We start from the raw sequence: 24435 nt of genomic DNA on the forward strand, positions 1-24435 counted from the left end.
AAGAATCAGTCATGTGGTATGTCTTTTTCAAAATGTTTCCCAGTCCCTCCTGGTTGTTAGCTCTCTTTCCCCTCAAAATACATCATTTTTTTTTAAATGTGCAAACATTTATTGTATCTCCTCAGACGAAAAGCTTTATTTCTGTCTATGTATCCCCCAGCACCTAACAAAACCTCGCACACAGTAGGTATTTTACAAAAGTTTGTTGAATTAAGTTTGCAGTTTCATGCGCAAACATCTTTTTTCTTATTCTGCTATATTACAGAAATGCTTGTCTTATTCCATAAATTAAAAATCACATAAAAAAAGAACTTAAATGAAATTGAATAGAGAACAGAACAGTAGATGATGGGCAGAGAAGAGCAGAAGTGTCAGACATCAAGGTAAAATTCAGATTATTATTAGAAAATGTATTTAATCTTAACTTGGAAAATGATGAATTTGTTTAGGGAAAGTGGTTAGAGAAAGGGATCAGTCAAACCGGGGATAAACTGAAAGAGCAGAGAAGAAAGGGGCAGAAGTTCTGGGAGGCCAGGGCCTGTTCTTCGTCTGGTCTTGTACAGGGTGTCCTAAAAGTCTCACTTAGGACAGAGTTCAGCTTTAATAGAGTTAGCTTGATGCCGCACTAAGACTTTTGGGACACCCTATGTTTTTCCCTCACCCCCTTCCATCACACAGTCAGCACTTAATAAATGCTTGTTGCAAGAGAACAGAATAGGTTTTTTCAGGGAGGCTGAAAAAGTGAGAGCAGCCAAAGGAAACCACGGACTTCACAGCTTTGGGCCCACTGCGCTGGGCATTAGCAGACCTCAGTGCGTTACATACCTGGCTTGCAAGGATGCCCTTGGAGTTTTTTAAGCAGAGCTGTTTTTGTTCCATGGAACCAAAGGCACAGAGAAACTTTTTTCCTGGAAGCAATTTCTTCAAATCTATCTGTCTGGCCACGGACCAGGCGCAGGCCAAGCAGACCATGATCTTCGCCTTGCTGCCAGGGGGCCGGAAGTAGAAGCCCTGGGGAGAAGAAAAGGGGTCTGATTCTGCTCCCTGTGAGGGTCTGGAGCACAGCCCAGCCCCACAGAGATGGTTCCACTGTGCTCTTTAAATTCACTGTGGATTTCTTATTTACACAGAAAGTCTAGCCCGATTTCTCTATATCGCTGATTTCCCCAAGGCTGGCACAAAACATTAACTGTTAATCCATGCACCAAGAAGGTCACGGGTGACATTAGCAGTTTGGTAGCACAGTGGATAGAACACTGACCTTGGAGCCAAGAAGACATGAGTTCAAATCTGGTCTCAGATGTGCCCAGCGTTGTGACCCTGGGCAAGTCACTTAACTTTTCTTATCCTCAGTTTCCCCATTGATAAAATGAGAATAATAATAGTGCCTACCTCCCAGGGTCATTGTGAGGATCAAATGAAGCAATATCAGCAAGGATTTTTACAAATCTCAATGTGCTTGTAAATGCTAGCTATTTTTGTATCATCAAAGGGCTGAACTTGGGGTCAAGAATACCAGGGTTCACAGTGGCACAGTGAATAGAGTATTGGGCCTGGGGATGGGGTGGGAAATCTGAGTTCAAACCCTGCCTCAGACATTTACTAGATGTGTGACCCTGGGCAAGTCACTTAACCCCTATTTGCCTCCCTTTATTCATCTGTAAAATGGGGATAATAGCAGCTATTCACCCCTATTGTGAAGATTAAATGAAATAATACTAGTAAAGCATTTAGTAACTACTCATTTCCTTTCCTTTCCTTTCATCCTTCTCTCCCTTCCTTTCCTTCCTTCCCTTTTTTCCTTCCCTCCCTTCTTTTCCTGCTCTTTCTTTCCTTCCCTCCCTCCTTCCTTCCTTCCTTCTTTCCTTCCTTCGTTCCTTCCTTCCTTCCTTCCTTTCTTCCTTCCTTCCTTCATTTCTTCCTTCCTTGCCTCCCTCCTTCTTTCATTTCCTCCTTCCTTCCTTCCTCTGATACATACTATTGAATAGATAGGAGCACTTCTTATAGCTTCTCAGTGACAGGGGTTGATAATCTGAAGTCACTTAATTTATAATATATATATATATACTTAATAACTATATTTTATAATATATTCCCTTAGTAATAGTATTGTTTTATTCTATGTGCTGAAAACCATTGTTCTGAGAAGGAACTCACTAGACTTCCAAAGAGGTCTCTGACCTCTCTCCCCCCCCTCCCCAGGGGGTGAGAACTCCTGATCTGGGACTCTATGAGCTACAAAAAAGATAGAGATCTATGCTGGTGGAGGGAATTTTCAGGCTGGGAGTTCCCTGGAGGGAGGAATCACAAGTCTAGACAAAAACAAACTAAAACACAGAAAAAGCACAGGTTTTATTTCTTGACAAACATCAACTACATTCCCTATGAAAAGGCACAGCTACCATGGCTTATTACTAATAGCAATAAAAATTATAGCTCCCATTTATACAGCTTTGCAAAGTGATTTTCTTACAACAGTACTGCAAAGGATATGGCACAAATATTATCTCCATTTTAGAGATGAGGACACAGAGGATTTCACCATGTCATTTCTCTGACTAAAAATCTACAGTGCCTTCCCATTCCCGACTGCCCCAGTTCTAAATTCTTTGGCTTCCCTTTCAACACCCCCTTACTCTATTCCCACTTTAGTGTCCCAGGACCCTGAAACCCCAGCATGGGGAAAAGCCAGATTCCTAGTTTCCAGACTCTCATACACCCTAAATTAAAGGTTCTTAACCTGGGATCCAGAGACCTCATTGGGGTCTGTTAACTAGCATGGCAAAAAAAAAACCAAAACAAAACCCAAAACATTCTATCTTCATTGTCACTATGATCGGTATCCTTGGTAATCCTATATACTTTATTTTAGTCTTTTAAACACGTCTGAGGAGAGGTCCATATACAGAGGCTTCAGGCCTAAAGGAATTCATGAAATTGAAGGTTTAAGGACCCTTCCCCTAAACGAAAGTCAAAGGCACCAAAGATACTGTCAAGAATGCAGTTTTCACTGATCTGGTGATACAGATTTATCTCAGCCAAGATGCTTTTGAGTTTCTAATGCTCAGGACTTTGGGCAGCCCAGCAGTATGTATGACCTGGCACACAATTCCCTCCCCCTGGCCCCAGTGAATACTCAGAGCACAGAGGAAACCCATAGATGGGGACTGGTACCTAGGGACCTTCTGACCCCTGCAGCAATACTCCTCTTCTGGGGTGAGATCCTGTCTCTCTTTCCTTCAAAGACTGTCATGCTCTACCTAGACTATGTGATTAGGGCCAATCTCACAAACACCAGCAATGAAAATCCTCCGTCAACCTGATTTTAGGTATTGGCTCTCGATAGCATGGCTGAGATGTTATATGCCTTGGGGAAACTGGCCACCATTGAGGCTTTTTTTGCCCCATAGATCAGCTGTGCTCTGTGCTGCTAACACTTATGTGTGTATGTCTGTATACACACACACACACACACACACACACATATATATATAATTCTATCTATACACAGACATATATAAATAAAATTATATCTATACAGGCATAAGTATAAATGGATATCTATAACCCATGTGTATATTGCATATACATGTATACGTATAGATTATATTATGCAGATAGATATTTATACATGTAGCTAAATCTATTAGGCATCTAGGTGGCATAGTGAATAGAGTGTTGGGCCTGGAAGTAGGAAGACTCATTTTCCTGAGTTCAAATCTGGCCTCAGACCCTAAATAGCTGTATGACCCTGGAAAAGTCACTTCTCCCTGTTTGTCTCAGTTTCCTTATCTGTAAAATGAGCTGGAGAAGAAAATGGCAAAACCAGTCCAGTATCTCTGCCAGGAAAACTCCAAACGGGGTCACAAAGAATAGGACATGATTGAAAATGACTAAAAAACAATAAAATACCTATATGCATACATAACTATATCAATATATCTACTAATATAAATATAGATATAACTGTATCCATACATATGTGTGTATATATACATACAGATACACATATGTTGTTGTTTACTGTTCAGTCATGTCCAACTCTTCATGACCCCATTTGGTGTTTTACTTGGCAAAGATACTGCAGTAGTTTGCCATTTCCTTCTCTAGTTCATTTTACATATGAGAAAACTGTGGCAAACAGGGTGAAGTGACTTGCCCAAGGTCACACAGCTAGCTAAGTGTCTGAGGACAGCTCTGAACTCATGAAGATGACGCTTCCTGACTCCAGACCCAGCACTCTTTCCGCTGAGTTAACAAGCTGTTCTTATCTATCTGTACATAAAAATATAATTAATATAAATATAACAATATATCATTATATAATAACTATAATCTGTGAAGAACATATATAACTACATCTCTATGTATATAAATAACCATCAATATATCAATATATTGATACATATGATCTAGTGTATAGCTATAACTATACATACAGATATCTATATATCTGCGTAATATAAACAATGCATATGTGTATGTGTCTGCGTATACATTTGGGTTATAGATACGCATATATGCATCAGTGTATACATATACAAGCACCAAAGTCCTTGGCACTGTCAATTGCTTCAATGTTAGAAACAGTTCCATTTTTTTCAACTACGATGACTTTAAAGAAGAAGGCTCACACCTGCCTTGCCCCTGCTGTTCTCTGGGGACCAGGAAGCCTCTCCATCAGACTTGTCGCTCACCTCACTGGAGCAGAAGCTCCTTGAGGGCAGGAATTGCTTGGCCATTACATCTCTGTTCCCAGAGAGTTCAACCCTTTTGCATCAGGAAGCCTTCACAAACACCTTTCCTTTCATTCAGGTTTCTTAGTCTCACCCAGTCACACCTACTTGAGTCACTGAGCCATTTTCTGGGGGACAAAGAGGAACCTTGTCCTGGCGGCCCTCTGCCCACTTTAGAGAGATGCCCACTTACTACTTGGTCGATTTCCTCTTTCTTCACCACAGTTGCTGTGCAAACACCAGCATGGTTTGCAGTTGTGACTTCTATATCCAGTTTTGTGCTATAAAAGGCCTTTAGCGCATTATTGCTTTCCAAATAAAGCCACTTTTGATTGGAAGCCCCATTATAGTATGGTTTATATCTCTGTCAAAACAAAGAGCAAAACAAATGGAGTCAAGTGGGAACGTTGGTCCGGTGATGTACGTTTCCTAAGGGCCAGTACATGGCCTAGTACTAAGACCGTGCTAAGTGTGGGGGATACAGAGAAGGGTAAAAAGACAATCTCTGCCCTCAAGGAGATCACTGTCTAATGCAGGAGACATTACGGAAACAACTATGAACAAGGGATCTGTAGACAGGAACGACGGGAGAGAATCAACAGAGGGAGATCATGACAATTGTGAGTCCCTGAAATATTTCTGGCTCTTTCAAAAGATTAAGAAAGAAGACAGGAAACACGTTTAGTAGAAAGGCTGCCTGCTCTGGACCTGAGAAGATTGGGATTCTGGCCCTGACTCTGCTACGAATTGACTGAGTGACCTTAGACAAGTGACTTCCCCCTTTGAAGCCCTGGTTTTGTCATTGGCAAAATGACGGGGTTAGAGGAGATGGCCTTACCACTCTATATCTTGTAAACTTTTCTGACCACAGTAAGAACTATAACTTCTATCAGATGCCACATTTCTTTCTTTTTACCAAAATAAAAAAACGACATATCTGTATAATATACACACATGCACATAGGCATGTTAATACATATACATGTGGGTTATAGCTGTGCATATGTGTATATGCATGAAAAGGGGCAGATATATGCTACAGTGGAGAGAGCAGAGACCGAAACTTATTAGTTGTGTGACCCTGGGCAAGTCACTTCACCCTGTTTGCCTCAGTTTCCTCATCTGTAAAATGAGCTGGAGAAGGCAATGGCAAGCCACACCAGTATCTCAGTCAAGAAAACCCCACAAGGGGCCAGGAAGAGTCTGAGATGACTGAACAACAACAACTACCTGTGAATGTATACACATAGATCCGCTAAAGTCCTTGGCACCGTTAATTGGTTCAACCTTAGAGTTTCAGCTTTTTCAACTGAAATGACCTTTACCAGGAAAGCTCAAAGTCTGGTGTATTACTAGTCTAATAGTGCTCATACATCTCATATGGCACATTATGGTCTTCTCTTAGGACCCCCTCTCGCTTCTTTGTGAGCATTTGTGCCGACTCGTGGAGGAGCCTTCCGAGCTCAAGTTGGTCTGATCAGCCACAGAGCAGCAAACCGTGCCTTCACCCCAACCCGGGGACGTCACTTTGGTCCTCTTTGAGAACAGAGGACAACCACGTGGGCACTAAATAAGAACCAAGTCATTACTGCTGATCTCGTAGGCAATTCACTTAAAAACAAGCCAAGAAAGAGAATAGTCTTCAAACAAGGGCTCTAATCAATACCATGGCAAATCAAAGATCTTCACAAAGATAGGGAAAAAAAAAACCAATGAATAGAATCTGCTGTGCCAAGGTAAAGACTGGCAATGGAGGGACACAGAGCCTTCTGACTCGCTTTAAAGGGAAAGGCCAGTGGGGCATCTCTAAGACCCCCAGAAAAGAAAAGGCCTGTATATTAGCAAAAGACGGAGGGGTTGGCTGGCATTAGCTCAACATCCATCACATTAATTGTTTCACAAGCACTTGAATATACTCTCACAAGCTGAATACTGAAAGAGGTAAACACTAAAACCCAGTAAAGAAAAAAAAGCCCCAAAGATAATTTAAATTACTTTGGGATCAAATTCATTTCTAATAAAACTAGGACTATCAGGGAAAAAAAATCTGTACAGATATAATTTGATGAAATCGAGTGCAGTGTTTTGTGTGGGAGCTAGGTTTTCTTTCACTGCTCCATGCTAGAAAGGCATCTGATAAAAGGCAATGTAACATTATATACACAGTGTCACCCAGAATAAATCTGTAGCCCCTATTTATCATCTGGATACAAGAGTTGGTTAACCTTTACTCTCTATCCAGACTACTACATCCTAATTTTGGAGGCAGGGCATTGTAAGTCAAGTTGCATCATTGGTATAAAAAGCGTGCAGAATAAATTAGATGTCAGGCAGAGACATAATATGTTTATTGAACATGACTTATGGTAATTTTTGTTCTTGTATACAAAGCAAAAGGAGAGCGAAGGTCCTCTGAAATATTGTCTCTCTCTCTGTATAATCCCTACCCAACAAGCATACTCATCTAGTGGGGGTTTTTTGTGGTGGGGAGGGAGTTATTACTTAAAAATAAGAGATAAATCATAATTAATAATTAACAGGTGTGGACTTTAAAGTTTGCCAGGTCATCTACATATATTGTTTGAGTTTCATAATCACTGGTGAGAAAGGTACTTACCTCCAGACCCATTTTACAGGTAAGAAATCTGAAGTTTAGGTACTTTAGATGACTTAGCTAAGGTCGCATAGCTGGCTCACTCTATCCACCACACCAGAGGTGTCAAACTTCAATCCTTCTCCCCCAAATTCCCAGGACAGCCTTAACCAGATTAAAATGTAAGTGGGAAATGCTTAACAAAATAAATTAAAATACATCTGTTGTTGTTCAATAGTATCTTAGTCTTTGTGACCCTTTTGGGGGGTTTTCCTGGCAAAGATACTGGAATGGTTTGTTCTTTCCTTCTCCAGTTCATTTTATAGATGAGGAAACAGAGGGAAACAGGGTTAAGTGATTTGCCCAGGGTCACACAGCTAGTAAGGGATTAAGGCTGGATTTGAACTCAGTTCTTCCTAATTCCAGGACCAGTGCTCTATCCACTACACTGCCCAGCTGCCCACAATACAATATAGATAATGTTAATTTGTGGTTTTCTAAGTCGAAATACAGAAGCAGGGATTCATTTCTCTCTGAATCTGACCCCTCGGCACTTTACCCCGTTGCCTCCACAAACTGATCCAATATAGGAAAGGAGCACAGACTTCTCTGTAATACAGACAATGTTTCTGTGTATCCTTTTGTGTTTTAGTGGAAACTTGGTATATAAATACTATCAATAGGCTTCTACAACCTTCACGAGCCAAGTTCAAAATTAAAGTGGAACATATTTTCAAGAGTTTCAGGTCTTTATTTCAAGTCAACCCTATCAGCATTTGAATTTGGCAAGCATTGTCTTCCACCATTTCCCAAAAATGCATTGATAGGCAGCATGATATAGTAGACAGAGAAACCATCTTGCAGGCAAGGAGACCTGAATTCCAGTGCCTCCTTCGACACATCCTGGGTCTGTGACCAGAAGCAGGTCATGGAGACTTCTGCTGTTCCAGGCTAGTCTCTAAGACAACAGAATACAGAGAGCTGCGGCCTTGCAAATTAGGCTATTTTATTCTTAAAAGATATTCAGAACGTTCATTGGTTGGTTCAGGGATGTAAGACTCAGGCTGTAGACATCATTTCCTGGTCACCTGAGTAAAGAAGAGCTACAAGGACACTCTGGACACCCCGATACTGGGCTGCTGGAAAACAACGGCCAGCCCAAGCAGAGGAACTTTGAACAGCAGAGCCAACTTGATGTGTCCGCCATATCTTGTAAGTTACAGAAATTCTTTGTGAACTATTGAATGATCTGCAAGTTTGGGTTCTGAGTCAGGCTCAGTCCAGAATGGCTAATGACCTATATCTGAGGAGAGGGTTTTCGTACTGGAAGTTCTCTGCACTGGTGACATCGCAGGTCTGGACCAAAATCTCTATCAAAGAAACACTACTTTTAGTTTGATACAGGGTGCATCAAGTGTCTTTGTGCAAATATAAGCTCTAATAGCTTAAAACTTGATATTGAGAAGGAAAGCCCCCTTTGCTACCCTTGAGCCCACATAAAGCTTACCTGAACAATAACAGGGTAACTTGTAGTCTTGGCAACATTCTCTGTTGAGCCTGTGGGCAGGGCTACTGCAAGTACCAGACTTGGATTTCTCCTTAGGTGAAATGTCCTGGGGAAGAAGAATCCCTTTCAGGTGCAAAGTGCCATGGGCAGAGTGACACTGTTCTTCAACCATTATGGCCTTTTTGGGAAGAATTGCATACCAATTCTCCCTCTTTCTTCTCAACCTCAGATCTCTATAATATATGTAGCATATATAAAATATGCTTGTGGTTTGAGGCAAATGGTGAAGCCCATTGATTTCAAAACATAATAAATTCTTAGATAAAGTCCTCATTCCTTTGAGAAATCTCTTTAAAAAAAATGAAAGAAAACATTAAATGTCACTTGTCTCTACTTGGAATCCAAATTGTGGATTTCCATAAATTTTTTTAGCTATAAAAAGGCAAAGAATGGAGCTTGTTCCACCTTCTATATTTGGATACCTATCAGCCAGATTCATAATAGAGTTAGCGATTTTCCCCATGTTTCCATCAGTTGTGGGCCTTTGCTACATTATGCTTGTGTATATATATATTTTTATTTTCTTCTTTCGGATTTTAGAGTAAACATATCATTCCCCCAGGAATCTGCAAGTCAGTCATGTCTGAGGCATGAGAACATGGCTACCCCACTGGGTCTAAGCTCTTTTTTTGTCATATTCATTTCAGGATGTTGGGGCAAGAATGAAATGAAGCCTTTGGAAGAAACAAACACCAGATTGAGAGAATTGATTCTGAGCAATGGGGCTGAAAAGGAAGAGAATAATGGTAGGACTACAATTCATTTATCTTTCTGTCCTGGATGACCCGAAAGAGTTAGTGTTACTATTAGCTAGCATCACTATTATTGTGATATAATTCCTATGACTGGAGAGCTGAGCAGCCGGTGGATCCCTTGAGATTTGGACTTCTGAGCTTCAGTAGGGCTAAAGCTGCTCAGGTGTCCACACCAAGTCTGTACCAAGATGGCGAGCTTCCCAGGAGCTGAGACATCTACCTGGCCCAGGTCAGAAATAGGACATAAGGGTTGCTATACTTCCAGCCTGGGCAAGATAGGGACACTCAGTCTTGATGATGGTGAGTATAATAAAGTACTTTATATAGGTTATCTCATTTGATCTTGACTTGTTGCAAGGCCAGCAGGATTTTGAAATAGGTGAATTTATCTTGATTATTCTCCCACCTTCCTTTCAGTGTCCCATCCCACCCTCAACACTTTTCTGGGAGTCCATCTTTGTTTCACCCTTTCTAAGATCTCCTGGACTATCTGTATAGGAGGAAGGTATCAGAGGACTAGAAATCTTATAGAAGGGTCAACTGAAAGAACGTGAGCAGTTTAGACTTGAGTAGAGAAGACTTGGAGAGGTCTTCAAAACCATGATTTAAAGGTCTGTCTTTATCACGAGGACCTCCACTAAAGCCTTACGTAGAAGCTTTATCGTGGTCTGTAAGAAACACTGGGTTCTTGAAATCAAGTTCTGGGAAGTCCTGTCCAGCTGGAAAGACTGAATATGGAACCAGTAAAATATATAACTTTTGCCCCAAAACTAGTTTAGTAGGTGGATTTGGAGAAGCTAATCACCAGAATTAACACTACCAGGTGATCACTGTTTCCAGCCAAAGCACCTTAGGAAGATTCATTAACTAAGGTGTGGAGAGATTGTGACCTGAGCTATTCGAGAAAGTATCCCTACAGATGAAATCAGGCATTCTTAAAAATATCATGTGAGAGGGGGATAGGGCATATTTTAGAGGCCTCCAAAGAGAAATCTGCCAAATAGTAAAAGTCATAAAATAATGACTGGTATTATTTTAACCTAAGGAAGAACTTCCTCAAAATTCATGTTGTCCAAGAATGGAATGGGCTGCCTCCTGAGAGAAGACTTCTGCATCACTGGGGGTATTTAAGCAAAGGCATGACGATCAATTGTTGGGGATATTTAAATGGAAGTTTTGACTTCAGAAAAAGGTTGGACTAGGGGAACCTCTGTGGTAATTTAGAATAATAATAGTAATATTTATATAGTGCTGAAAGCTGGAGTCAGGAAGACCTGAAATCCAAACCCTGCTTTACACACTTAGTAGCTGAGGAGCCCTTGGCAAGTCACTTAATCTCTCAGCCTCAGTTTCCCCACCTATGAAATGGGGAATATGCTGTAGGCATCCAATGAGATAATGTACATAAAGCACTTTGCAAACCTCTAAGGGCTATTCTATATGCTAGCAAGTGTGATTACATATGTTATCCCACTTGATGCTTACAAAAGCCCTGTATAGCACAGTGCTAGCCTTCTTGCAATTTTTAGATGACAAAAAACTCCCAGCAAAAAACAGGCTAAAAGACTTGCCCAAGGACACACAGAGATCTGAAGTCTGGTGTTCCTGACTTCAGGGTGCAGCATCTATATTCCCCATACCACCCAGTGACTTAAAGATTCTGGAGCTTTCATTTCAGGCGTCCTCTCTTTGGGGCAAGAAGACTTTTCTTACTCTCTGTAGCAGCAAGCACCCCAGCATCCCTAGGGTGGCTGCTCACACAGGTTCTTGGATCTGCTTTGATAAAGGAAAGCAACTCAAAATGGGTTAACAAGCTTAATCAGTCAAATATGTATCGTTTACCTAGTTCAGGGGGAAAAGGTCAGCACCCTGAACTTCAGAATATACAGACAGAATTATCAAGACAGAGAAACAGATCAAGTAGACAGTTTCCAAACTGTCCAACCATTACATCCATACCAAATCAACATCTGGGTTTCAACATCTGGGTTTTTCAAAGCCGGGGGACTCTCAACAACGGCTTCCCAGAGTTTCATCAAATCACAGAACACTTCTCAAAGTGAGCCCCAAAACAAAGCTACACATCAGGGCTTATATAGCCTTCTCCTGGCTCAGAGAATGTAACAACCTTATTGACCCACTGGCCAATCAAAAAGTATCTACTGAAAAACAAGCCTCCCACCCCAGGCTCCAGGTGCACTTTAGCCTAGGGGCAGGGAAGATCTTCAAAATTTACATTTACATTCCCATTACACTCTCCAACAACTCCAAGTAGGCAGCTGCCCCCCTCTCTATTTATAAGGCTGGCCCTGGATATGTGGAGCCCCCCTTAATACTTCTCTATTTGGGGAGGAGTCTAAAAGATGGGGAGACTGTGAATCATAAAACTATGATTTCCTAGGTTTTTGCTGCATCCTAAAAAGTAAAAAGTGGAACAGTGGATAGCTTGGAGTATGAGTTCAAATTTGGCCTCAGACACTTACTAGCTGTGTGACCTTGGGCAAGGCACTTAATCCTGTTTGCCTCAGTTTCCTTATTGTAAAATGAGCTGGAGAAGGAAATGGCAAACTGCTGCAGGATCTTTGCCAAGAAAACCTCAAATGGGGTCACAGAGTCAGATACGACTGTAAAAAGAAATGATTGAACAAGGGAAGGGAAGAGAGTAGAATACCAAGATGGGCCCACAGGTAACCATCCCCAGACCTGAATGAACAAGTGGATCAATGCTTATGCTCATAGTAAACTTCCTCTGGAACCAGGGAAGGGAACAATCATTGCTTAAGTGCCTACTGTGTGCAGGGCATTGTGCAGCTTACAAATATTACCTCATCTTAGAAAATATGGAGGTGCAGTGGGGAGAAGCTAGCACATGCCTACAGGTGGTTATTGGAAGTTATTTCTCATTAATATTCACGTTGCTTTCCCTGGCTTCTCTTCAGCAAGCTTAGCAATGTTCCCTTTTTTTTAGAATTAAGGGAGGACTGAGAAGAGAATTTAGGGCTAAAAGGAACCTTAGAAATTATTCACTTTGACTCCCCCTCACTCCATTTTACAGATGAGGAAACTGAAACTCATGACTTGTACCAGATCACACAGACAATAAGTGGAAGGCCCTGGACCCAAACCCAGGCCCTCAGACCCTAAATCCACTGCTCTTAGGCTGGGGAAGGGGGAGAACCCTTTCCCCAAAATTAGAAATGTACACCAAGGTGCCTACACCATTTATACCTGTTCTTCCCCAGTCAGTGGATGATCTATGAGTTTTCAAATTCTGTGCAATAATCTGAGTAAAACATGGCAAAAGTGAAAAAGTACAGGTTTTTTAGAATCTTTGGTTGATCTATAAAAGGCGTATTTTAAAATGATAGTCCAATCTCTTCTTGGACTATATGGCCAAATAATAATATAACTAATGCACCCAATAGGTCAGAATGCACATATCTTATCTGAATCAGGGCCCAGATAGGTTGCTAGGCATGTACTGAACATTTATTTATGCTCTTTCTCCCCCTCCTGAGCACACACCCCTCCCCCCAAAACAGGAAGAAAACCAAACCAAATGAGGAAGATAAAATAAAATCCCAGGCCCTTGGAGCTCTGCCAAGGAAACCTCTGATTCATCCTGGAATATTTTTTACCCCAAATAAAATGGTTCCTACCTGCTCTCTTCCTTGTGTAGCCACTTCTGATACTTATCATAAGAATTCCTCCTCACCAAAACAACCCCAGAGCCGGACCGCAGGTTAAGACGCTGGACCCCCAAGACAAGGCTAGGGATGGAGGAGTTGAAAATATGCCCATCTTTGAATTCAAACTGCTGATGGCAGGCCTTCTGCAGGACCCGGTGCTTCAGGCGATTGCTGAGATAGAGAAAAGTCCATTAGCAGCAGAAAAATACCCCGTGAACCTGATGTCCTGGTGATTGTAAGCTCTTTATGGGAGAGAGGGGCCTGCTGCGTGTCACAGTAACAGGGCCTGGTCCAAAGTCAGCGTAATGAAAGCCAGGACTCTGCTGGTCGGTAAGTGTCCAGGCCAGCAATAATGGGAATTCTCAGTATCACTGGTAACTTATGGAAATATATTCTGGGGGCCTCTGGCTTTAAGGGGACATAGATGAGAACATCAAATGAAAGAAGTTACTTGGTAAATAAGGGAGATGTGATGTGGGGAAGAAAGTTAAGACATGGCAAAGAGGAAAGGTGGGAGGGTGAGAATAGCTGGCCTATGTGTTCTACAAAAACAATACTGACTTCCTTTCCCTACCATGTTCACTTTGCCAGGCCCACAAGGGTGGGCTCTCTCATTCCCCTAATCCACATACTCCACTATAGAATAAAATAAAGGTAATTCAATGATATCTCAGATTTACAAGATGTCTGCACTCGGGAACCTCAGAGTATTAAACAAACGTATTAAACCTTGAAATGTTTTAGCAAGATAAATGCCAAATCTTCTAGCCTCTGTCTTCCAAATGCAAAAGTGCCACAATATCAGATGATTTATTTGGGATAAGAAGATGTATGCAATAATTTATGTTTTTAGCCTTGCATCTAATAATAACAAAAATGAGAGAAGGAAAGAGAATGGATTCCTTAAAGAGCTGGGGAGGAGCAGCTCATGAAGGGTATATATCCACTAAAAAAAAAAAGTCTCTTTCCCCAAAACATGTGTCAACATAATTAAACAAGCTCACAACTTAAGTTTTTGTGTACAAGGGCCTTTTTCTAAAGGGCAGAAGGAGAGAACACTGGAATTGTACTAAAAAATTAGGGTTCAGATTTTATCTCTATTACTTATCATAGATTTTAAAGTTATAAGTGACCTTAAAGATCTGTCTCACTTCACAGATACGGAACCTGAGCCTGAGAGATTAGGTCAGGTGGGGAATCTGTAATCTCAAGGCCATATGTGGCCTTCAAGTCCATGGGCTCAGTCTTTTTACTGAGACCAAGTGTTACTGAACAAATCCTTTTATTAAGGGGATTTGTTCTACAAAGTTTGGATTCAATCACACTTGAGGACCTAGAGGGCCACATGTGGGCTCAAGGCTGGAGGTTCTCCACCCCTGGATTAGGCCCAAGGTTCCACAGGTTGGAAGTAATAGATTCAGGAGTGAAACTCAATTCATTTACCTCTAAATTCATATCTTTCTACCCCAGAACCCTAACTTCCAATACTTAATCACCCATGTAACTTTAGGTAAGTCACAGTGACCTATGATCTTTATCTCTCTGGGCTGGCTGCAATTTCCTCTACTATGAAATTAAAGGGGGCTGTTCTGGATGACTTCTCAGGTCCTTTCTAGCTCCAATTATGATCACCTCATATTTATTCCTCTCAGTAAGTAGGGGCTTAATAATAAAGTCACTGCATTAAATCAGTGATCCTTTGAAATATATTTGCCCACAGGACAGTCATGAAGGCACCTCCTCTCTCACAGGTTTCCTTGCCTGACCCGTACCTTAATTTCTTGTATGATTCAACACTTTTGAAGAATGTTTCTTCCTCCTGTTTATCCTCAGAGCTGGAGGGAGGCATCTGCCAGGCGACCCTGCAGTGTTTTTGACGTGGAACAAGGTCTCTTTCAAGTGAATCGCTAATAAAAGTTAAAACATGAAAAGGAATGTCAGAATTAAGACAGATGTTCATGGAGATTTCTCTGTAGTATAATTTCATTACTTATTATGCTCCTTTATGGAACTGAAAAGTCTAGAAATCAGAAGAAGACACACAAAAATTAGTCCAAAAAAAGATGTCCTTTTTTTTTTTTTTAAAAAAAAGATCATTCCTATTTTGGGAGAACAAGAAATGAAGCCTCATGCAATTGGTTTCCATTTTGGAATCAGAGATGATAAAACAGAATCATTCAATCACATAATAAGGAATATTAATCTTTGGGATATTGTATGCTTTCAGTAAGATTAAGCCATGTACTATCTCTCAGAGGCTATACACAATACAACTGTTATTTAGCCCTGGAAAGTCTCAATCTGCTAGGTCTTGATGACATCATCATCTCTCCAGGGACCATAAGCAAATCAAGCAGCATTACATGTAACATCATAGGATTTAGAGGTACGAGAGACTTTTGGGATCATCTACTCCAGGGGTCCTTAAATTTTTGTGTTACAGATCCCTTGGGCAGTCTAGGGAATCCCATAGACCCCCGCTCAGAATCATGTTTTTAAATAATGGAAAGAAATGTTTGATATCAGTTAGAGGTCAATATAATTTTCCCCATCCAAGTTTATAGACCCTCCCCGTCTTCCAATCTACCTACAGACCCCAGATTAAGAACTCCTAATCTAGTTTAAGCTCTTCACTTTACCAAGATGGAAACTGGAGTACACAGGTTTAATAACTTGCTTGATTAAGAAGTAAGTAGGTTTGAGAGTTGGACCCAAGTTTTCTAACTTCAAATCCAGCACACTTTCCATTAGGCCATGTTCCTTGGTGAGACTGGAAATCTCTTAGCTCCTTATAATCACCCTCATATTCCTGGAGAATAGTCTACTTCATCAATAGGAAGAAAATGAGGAATCTTCTTTGTCTGATTTTCCCCCCCAGCACTGATGCTCATACATCAAGCATACGACATATAAGGCCTTGGGGAGGGAGAAGTCTTCTGTTTGAAATGTCAAGGGAGAGGAAAACCAGTACCCTGGCTGCTGGCTAATTTGAAGAAAACAAACCTATTCCAAGAGTGAAAGAAAAAGATAGCAGATCAATTTGTGTCCTGCTTGGGAGTGCCAGCCATCAAGGCAAAGGCTCTGCCTTCAAGGGGAATACCATCTAGAATCAGAGATGTGGGTAATGAAGGCAAGAGAGGGGGGAGGTCAGTCAGTAAAGCCTCAGACACTTACTCGCTATGTGACCCTGGGCAAGTTATCTCATCCTCTTTGTCTCAGTTCCTCAGCTATGAAATGAGCTGGAGAAAGAACCAGGAAAGCATTCCAGTATCTTTGCCAAGAAAAACCCCAAAGGGGTCACAGGCAGTCAGACATGACTGAAACAATTTAGCCACTACCACCACCACAACAAAAAAGACAAAAACAGTCCTTTCTCTCAAAGAGCTTGCAACCCAATAAGGGAGACAACATGCAAACCATGTATACATGTAAAGTAAATACAGTGGAAAGGAAGGTAATCTCACAAGGAAGGTAGTATAGTGGTGGCGGAAGGGGGCCTGAAAAGTGACAAATATACCTGAAAAACCCAAAGCTACAAAGACAAGTTTTCTGGGAGAAGTTATGAGTAGTTGGAAAATACCATGGAGCCTTGTAAAATAGAGCCAGATTTAGAGTCTGACAAGTTGGATTCGAGTAAGTAAAATGGGGAGCTTTGGGAGGACAAGTCAACAAGCACTTATTAAGTACCTACTGCATGCCAAGCGCTGTGCTAAGAGGTGGGGCATGCAATCAACGAAAGGTAAAAGATAGGCCCTGCTCTCTAGGAGCTCATAGCTCAACAATGGAGATAATGTGCAATGTGAATCCCCTCCCTCATTGAAGGTCCTTGAGCACAAGATGGATGGTTACTTGTTGGGTATAATTGTCGAGGGGATCCTTTGGGGAGTGTGGTTTGGGTCCACTGAGAGGCTCCGATTCTGAAATGCTGAATGTGGCCCTGGGTAAATCACTGGACTTCTTTGGGGCTCAGGATCCCCTTCTGTAGGACAAGAGATGACCTCTGCACTTCCTCTTTGAACCTAGATCCTACGAATGCCAAAAAGTGTCTTTGATCATTGTTTCAGAATCAAGTGATACCAGATGACTCACTTAGGCCTACACTGGTGGCCTGTGTCAGGACAGCTGACTTAGCCTATTCTGGGGGTAAGACACAGAGCATGGGACAATTACTTCTTTACCTACTGATGGTTATTGTAAGCTTCATCAGGATCCAGTCCCTTCTGCCTTAAAGAAAGCAACAGTGCCACCTAATGGAGTCTAAAGAAAGTGCAGCCTTGCATTCCCCCACCCCAGACCTGGCATATTTCTTTGACCATGTAGGGAGTACATAGTATTTTCAAACGTAGGAAAATAAAAAACATGCATTTTTATTCTTAATTCAATTTGTTAAGCAAGGGCCCAACAAGCTTCTCCTGGAGAACTTGAAGGTTTAATTTGTGGCTAATAAGGCAGCATGCTAGGCTGGTGCCTGATGGAGAAATAAACACAAAAAGGCTGGAGGAGTCCATTATGGGCTGTCCTTTGAAACCCATCTTGACTCTGACCTCGGTCACTAATGAAGTGATAAAATTCACTCTTCAAGCCTCAGTTCTGATGAAATGGGGATGGAGAGTGTATGCTTAGCATGGTGCGTGGGGTGCTTAATAAATAATAATATTATCTATAATGCTATAATAATAAACAGTAGGTGATTAATAGATGCTTACTGTTTTATTGAAAATGCTGGAGCCACAGTGAGTTCTACTCTTCTCGTCTCCATGTTATACCTATTTCTACTGGCCACAGAACTTCAGGGCTCAAAGGTCACTGAGAAATACTTTCTGGTCTTCATTTCTGCCCTCACCAATGATCACATTCCAATCAGTCCATTTTTCTGTGGTGTCAAAAAGTCTCTAGGCAAGAATTTCTAAATCCTGAGCAAGTCTCACCTTAGCTTCCTATTCAACAAATTCAGTTTCAAGAAACATTTAAACACTTACTATGTGCAGAACATTGGGCCGGGTTTTGGTAGAGCAACAAGAAAGGTAAACTTTCTCAAGGAGATTAAAATATAGTAGGGAGAAACGTTATACACATAAATAGCTATAAACCAAACCAAAACCACAACAACAAAAATCATGAAAAACGTTGAGATTGGTGCAATGTATAAATAAGTTCTGATGGGAAACAAAGGAGACATGGAGGACTGATTGGAGACAAAAGCTGAGAGCATATATATGATGAGTAAGAATTCATTCCGAGAGGTAAGATGGAGAGGTCCAGTCTGTAGGAACAGTGAATAAAGATATGTAAATTGTAGGGAGTTAACACTTACAAAGAACTTTGCAAACCTCAAAGCTCTACATAAATGGTAGTAAGAGTTGTTACTATTGTTATTATGTTAGATGACAAGTATTATGTGCTTACTAAGTGATGGGCTAAGCATTGGGAGGACATAGAAAAGCAAAAATAGTCTCTGCCCTCAAGAAGCTCATATTCTAATGACAATGTGAAAACAACTATTTACATATAAGATAGATAAATATACACATATATGTGTATGTATGTATATGCTGGGTGTGTATTTGTGTACATAGGATAGATGAGAAGTAATCTCAGAAGGAAAGCGCTGATGGAGGGGATGGGTGAAGCTAGGTGGCACTATAGTGGATTTTGTACTATGTCTACAGGCTGGAAGATTCATCTTCCTGAATTCAAATCAGGGTCAAACATCTACTAGCTGTGGGACCCTGGGCAAGTTGGTTTCCTGATCTGTAAAATGAGCTGGAGAAGGAAATAGCAAACCATTCCAGTATCTCCACCAAGAAAACCCCAAACGGGGTCACAAAGAGTTAGGACATAATTGAAAAATAACTGAACAACAATGGAGTAGATGAAGGGGATGAAGAGGCAAGAAAGGCCTCCTGCAGAAGATGAGATTTGAGGTGATTCTTGAAGGAAGCCAGAGAAACTAGAGATGGGAATGAGGAGGGAGAATATTCTGAGCATGGAGGATAGCCAGGAAAAAGGGAATGGAAGTGGAAAATGGGACATCCTGTGTAAGGAATAGCCAAAAGGTCATTGTTGCTAGATTTGAGAGGAATTGGAGTAAAGTATGAAAAACAAGAGTAAAGTAAGAAAAGATGGGCAAAGTAGGAAAGGGTCAGATTGTGAAGGGCTTCAAAAAATCAAGAGGATTTTATATTTGGTTGTGAAATTAACAGGAAGCCACTTGAGTTTACTGTGTTGGAATGGTAGGGGAGAGATGATGAGACTCCCATTTTAAGAAGACCTCTTTGGCAGGTAGAGGTAGAATGGAATGGGGAAAGGCTTGAGGCAGGGATGCTAATTATCAGTAACTGAAGAATTCCAAGAGAAAGGTGAAATAGTTTGCACCAAGTTGGTATCTGTATTATTCAAGAGAAGGGTACGCAAATGCAAGATGTTGCAAAGGTAGAAATGATAAGATTCAGGATCAGTTGGGATTTGGGGATGAGTGCAAGAGAAGAACCAAAGATGAGGTCGTGAGTCTGAGAGTCTGGGAGGATGGAAGAGCTCTTAATAGTAAAAGAGAAGTTGAGAATAAAGGAGGACTTGGGGTTAGTCCACTTTGGGATGATCATTGATTCTGGGAGGCTGAAGCACGTTAAATAAAGCTGAAATGTTTGGCCAACCTGGGAAAGATCTTGAATTTCAGGCTGAATTGAAATTTATTTGGGAGGACTGTAGCCATGCATAAGGATGAGAAATCTGACACTGGTGTGGAGGTCAGGTCAGGGAGAAAGCATAGAGGCTAAAATGCTATTAGTGGGTTATTGAATGAGTCCGGATAGGTGGCAACAGTGAAAATGGAGAGCAGACAGTTGCAAGAGATATTTTTAGAGATACAATCAATAGAAGTTAGTAACTAGAACTCAAAACCTGGAAAAGAAAGATAAAACAGTAAGGATTTGTACTTGTGAGACAAGGTGAAAGATGGGACCAGTGAAGGAAACTGCAAAATCATAAGAGAGGAAAGGTTCTGTAAGGAAAGATATGCTGGGTTTGGGACATGGCGATTTTGAAGGGACAGTTATGCATCCAGAGAAAACTATCCTATGGACAGTTATAGATGTGGGTCTAAAGCTGGTGAGAGAGGTCAAGGATGGTGACTAACAGTACATCAGTCAGCCAAAAAGCATTTATTATGCACCTAGTATGTGGCAGGCATTAGGCTAAGCACTGTTAAAAATCTGAGAGTCACTTTATTAAAGGTGATTTCATTAAAACCAAGAGAAGAAGGAAAGAGGATTGAAGACAGAGCCTTTGGTAACACTCATTTAAAAGGGTCAGCAAGAGGATACAAAGCCTGTGAAGCAAACAGGAGTTCAAGAAGTAGGAGAACCAAATGAGTTCTTAAAATCCAAGAGGAGAGAGAAGAGAATAACAGAAGGTGGAGGTGTTCACAGAAGGAGGTAGCAAGAGGTCAGAAAGAAAATAAGGCAGTGCTATATGGTATAGAAATCACCCTAGAGTTGGAGGAAAAAGATCTAGAGTCTGATCTCTGCCAATGAGGGGGTTGGATTTGGTGGCTCTTAAGACTATGGTTTTAATGCATCAAGAGGCTGAGTAGCTATGTGTTCAACCTGACAAAGAGAAGACATGGGGAGGTATCAATACCTGTCTTTAACTCTATGAAGGGTCATCTTTTGAAAAGGGGTCTAGACTTATTTTGTGTAGCTATAAAGGGCAAGACCAGGGCTGGTAGGTAGAAGTTATGCTGAGGTACAATCAATGTCATTGTCCTTGAAGCAGCTTTTGAGCATGAGCTATTCAACAGTGGAACTGGCCACCTTTGGGAGATAGTAAACTCCATATTTCTGGATGTCTTTGAGCAGAGACTGGATAAACATCTTCTGTGACACTGAAGATGGGATTCCATTGAGTGGAAGAAAAATAATCTCTATCATCTTTTCCAACTCTAAAACACAATGATTATGACCAACTTCCTCCACTTCATCTAACCTTTCTTCTCAACTTTTTTTTAAAGTGAAAGATAAGTTGGAGCCTAAAAGGGAATATATCTTTCAAGTAACGATGAAATTAAAAGGCATATGAAAAGGAAGTTAGGCATGTTCATGGTCCACTTTTAATCTGAGGATTAGGCAATCAACACATTCTCTTTCAAAAAACCAAAACAAACAAAAAACCCAAGATCCTTTCTTTGGTTCAAGGCAAATTTTCAGATTAGACAAAACATTGGCCAGACATAATGTAACATTTAAGTTTTCATGGAAGTCTAACTTTCTTTTGGTCTGTGGTAAACAAAACAAAACAAAACAAAAAAACTGGCCCCTTTGAATTTGGAACCAACAAAATAAATGGAACTTTCATGTTACTAAAATGATAAATGGCCAGTTATGTTAGCTTTGTGAGATCTGCTTGTCCAACAGCTACATAGACATGCCCATTTCGGAGCTACATGAAGACCAAAAGAAAACACACACACACACACACACCCCAAAACCAAAACCCAATTATCAAGATGGCTCTCATAAGTGAACACTGGAGAGCAAGGTAAAGAAGTGAACTCTGGTATAGTGGAAAGCACATGGACTTAAGGGTTAAAGACCTCAGTCTAAAGGTCTTGAGCTTCCAATTAATAAATGTGCCTTTAAGTTAGTCACTTCATCTCAATGACACTCAATCTTTTCATCTGTTAAAAGAAGGAGTAGAGGGGAGGCCAGGTAGCACAGCGAGTAAGAGCACCGGCTCCAGTGTTGAGACAACCTGGAGATCGAATCCCGGGCTCGGACACTCAGCACCATACCCAGAAATAACTGGCCTTGTAACCTTGAGCAAGTTACTTAACCCTGATTGCTTAAAAAAATAAATAAATAAATAAAAAGGAGTAGGACTTCATAATTTCTCAAGTTCTTTCCAGGTCTATGATTCTATGAATTCCTGAAAGGAGTACTTTTCATACACAGATGAATCCTATTGGACTTTTAAAAGAGCCAATGTCTAGCTTTATTATCCAAACTAGTCAGATTTTGAACAATTCCATAATTTCATCTGACATTAAATTTCTAACACACTTAGAATATTTTAAAGACCTCCTCCTAGAAAACTAATGAAATGTGATGAGCAAAATTACCTCCCTTCCCCCACCTCCAAACCAAACTGGTTCCGAGTTCCTTTGACCACACTGGGTACTTACAGAATTTCCTGAGAAGCATCTTCAGCTTTGGGGGCATTTTCTGTATCCTGCTTTTCCTTTGGCTCCTGAAATAATTCCTCTTCTGCCCAATTACTAGGTTTACTTACAACCACCCTGGCTCCAGGCATAATAGCACCATAGGATCCTAAAATCAGAGCTGAGCAGAAAGAAGACAGAAGGGATTTGGTGACTAATGAATGGTTCATGATTTTTGAAAAACAAAACAAAACTGGGGAATGTGTGATAAAAAACAATCCTCATAACTAAGGATCTCCAGCACAGAAGAAAGGAATTATCTTAGCATATACAGAGAACCATTTATAATTGTTTTGGGGGTGTTTTGTTTAAAATAACAACACAGTATTTGCTTTTAAAAAAAGATTTCACTTGAGGTGGCTATCTTGCCTTTAAGCAAAGAGGAGAGTGTTAATAGCTTCACCTGTCTTTATTCTCAAAATAAATATATGATTAACTATTTCCAATTCTGAGTATTCCATTGGATTTCCTTGTATTAGATATGGAAACTTTTCTATATCACTCTCTGTTACCCCATACTCACAACAAAAGGACCATAATCCTCTCAGCCCAGACACATGGGCATAAAGAATAAATCAAAAGTACTTATAAATTGCCAAGCCTATAAAATGTTCTGAACAGCATAGGGAGTTGAAATCAGAATATTGGTGGGTATGCTGCTCCCACTAAGTACCTGAACAGAAAATAAAATTACAAACCCATTTACTATAAATAAGACCTAAAAAAAAAAGCAGCTGGATGCCAACTTTCCCTGAGCTGTGAATGTCTTTTGTGCATTGAATAAATTGACTCTTCTGCTTACTCTCTGTCTTGTACATGGCTCAGAAGGTCTGGATTCTGGATATATCTGGAGATAAATGATTGAGGAGGAGTTATTTTTTTCTGTTCAGTGGTGGTCACTTTAGGGTTGATCTACTATTCTTCATAGGACACATATACCTGTAAAAGAAACAAATGAGTTGGTTGGTATTAAGAGGCACAACAGAGTACTAGAAATGCATGAGATTATAGCAATAAAAGGTTTTGAAGTTGGAAGACACATTGGGGATCATCTAATCGAACCCCCCCATTTTATAGTTGAGAAAACTAAGGAACTGATAGGTTAAATCTGAGGCCCTCAGAATGTGGACCATGGACTCCTGGGAGATGAATGGGAGAGGTGAAGGGTATCAAGCCAGGATCAGGAGAATGACATTTCCTGGACAAATCTCTAGACTCTGTGCCTCATTGTCTACCTCTGAGAGATCTCTGTTGTTAAGTCATGTCCAACTCTTCGTGACTCCATTTGGGGTTTTCTTGATATGGAATATGGTTTGCTGTTTCCTTCTCCAGCTCATTTTACAGAGGAGAAAACTGAAGCAAATGTGGTTAAGTGACTTGCCCAGAGTCGCACAGCTAGTAAGTGTCTGAGGTCAGATTTGAACTCAGGAAGAGGAGTTTTTCTGACTTCAGGCCCAGAGCTCTATTCACTAAAGCCACTAAACATCCACTGAGGGATGGGGCTAAGTTAAATGATGGGTCAGAAGTCAGGAAAACCTGAGTTCAACTCCAGCCTCAAAAACTTATAAACTATTTGACCCTGGGCAAGCCACTTCACTCTTTTGGTCTCATCTCTAAAATGAACTGGAGAAGGAAAGGGCAAACCACTCCAGTATATCTGCCAAGCAAACCCCAAATGGGGTCAGGAAGAGTCAGACATGAATGGAGTAAATGAAAGGGAAACCATATTATAGCATTCCCTGCTGGTAACAAAAGAGGAAGCAAATTTAGTCTGTCATGACTTGATTTCACCAGCAAGTAGATACATCTACATAATCACCACCACCACCAACACCATCATCATCATCATCATCATCATCATCATCATCATCATCATCATCA

The 24435-nt window shown here is 40.8% G+C and overlaps 1 protein-coding gene across 1 annotated transcript in view; it reads right to left on the reverse strand.

The window, feature by feature from the left end:
* The window catches only part of DCDC1 (doublecortin domain containing 1), a 420660-nt gene that overhangs the window by 36851 nt on the left and 359374 nt on the right, over window positions 1-24435 (reverse strand). Inside the window, 6 exon segments of the mRNA XM_069091090.1 lie at window positions 826-1011; window positions 4930-5100; window positions 8837-8942; window positions 13311-13511; window positions 15113-15247; window positions 22519-22663. Of these exon segments, the coding sequence (XP_068947191.1) occupies window positions 826-1011; window positions 4930-5100; window positions 8837-8942; window positions 13311-13511; window positions 15113-15247; window positions 22519-22663 (944 nt within the window).

This window comes from Petaurus breviceps, unplaced genomic scaffold (assembly GCF_028583685.1).
Source record: "Petaurus breviceps papuanus isolate PSGF00001 unplaced genomic scaffold, PetGlider_PUasm1.0 188, whole genome shotgun sequence".
In the NCBI taxonomy this organism is placed as follows: Eukaryota; Metazoa; Chordata; class Mammalia; order Diprotodontia; family Petauridae; genus Petaurus; species Petaurus breviceps.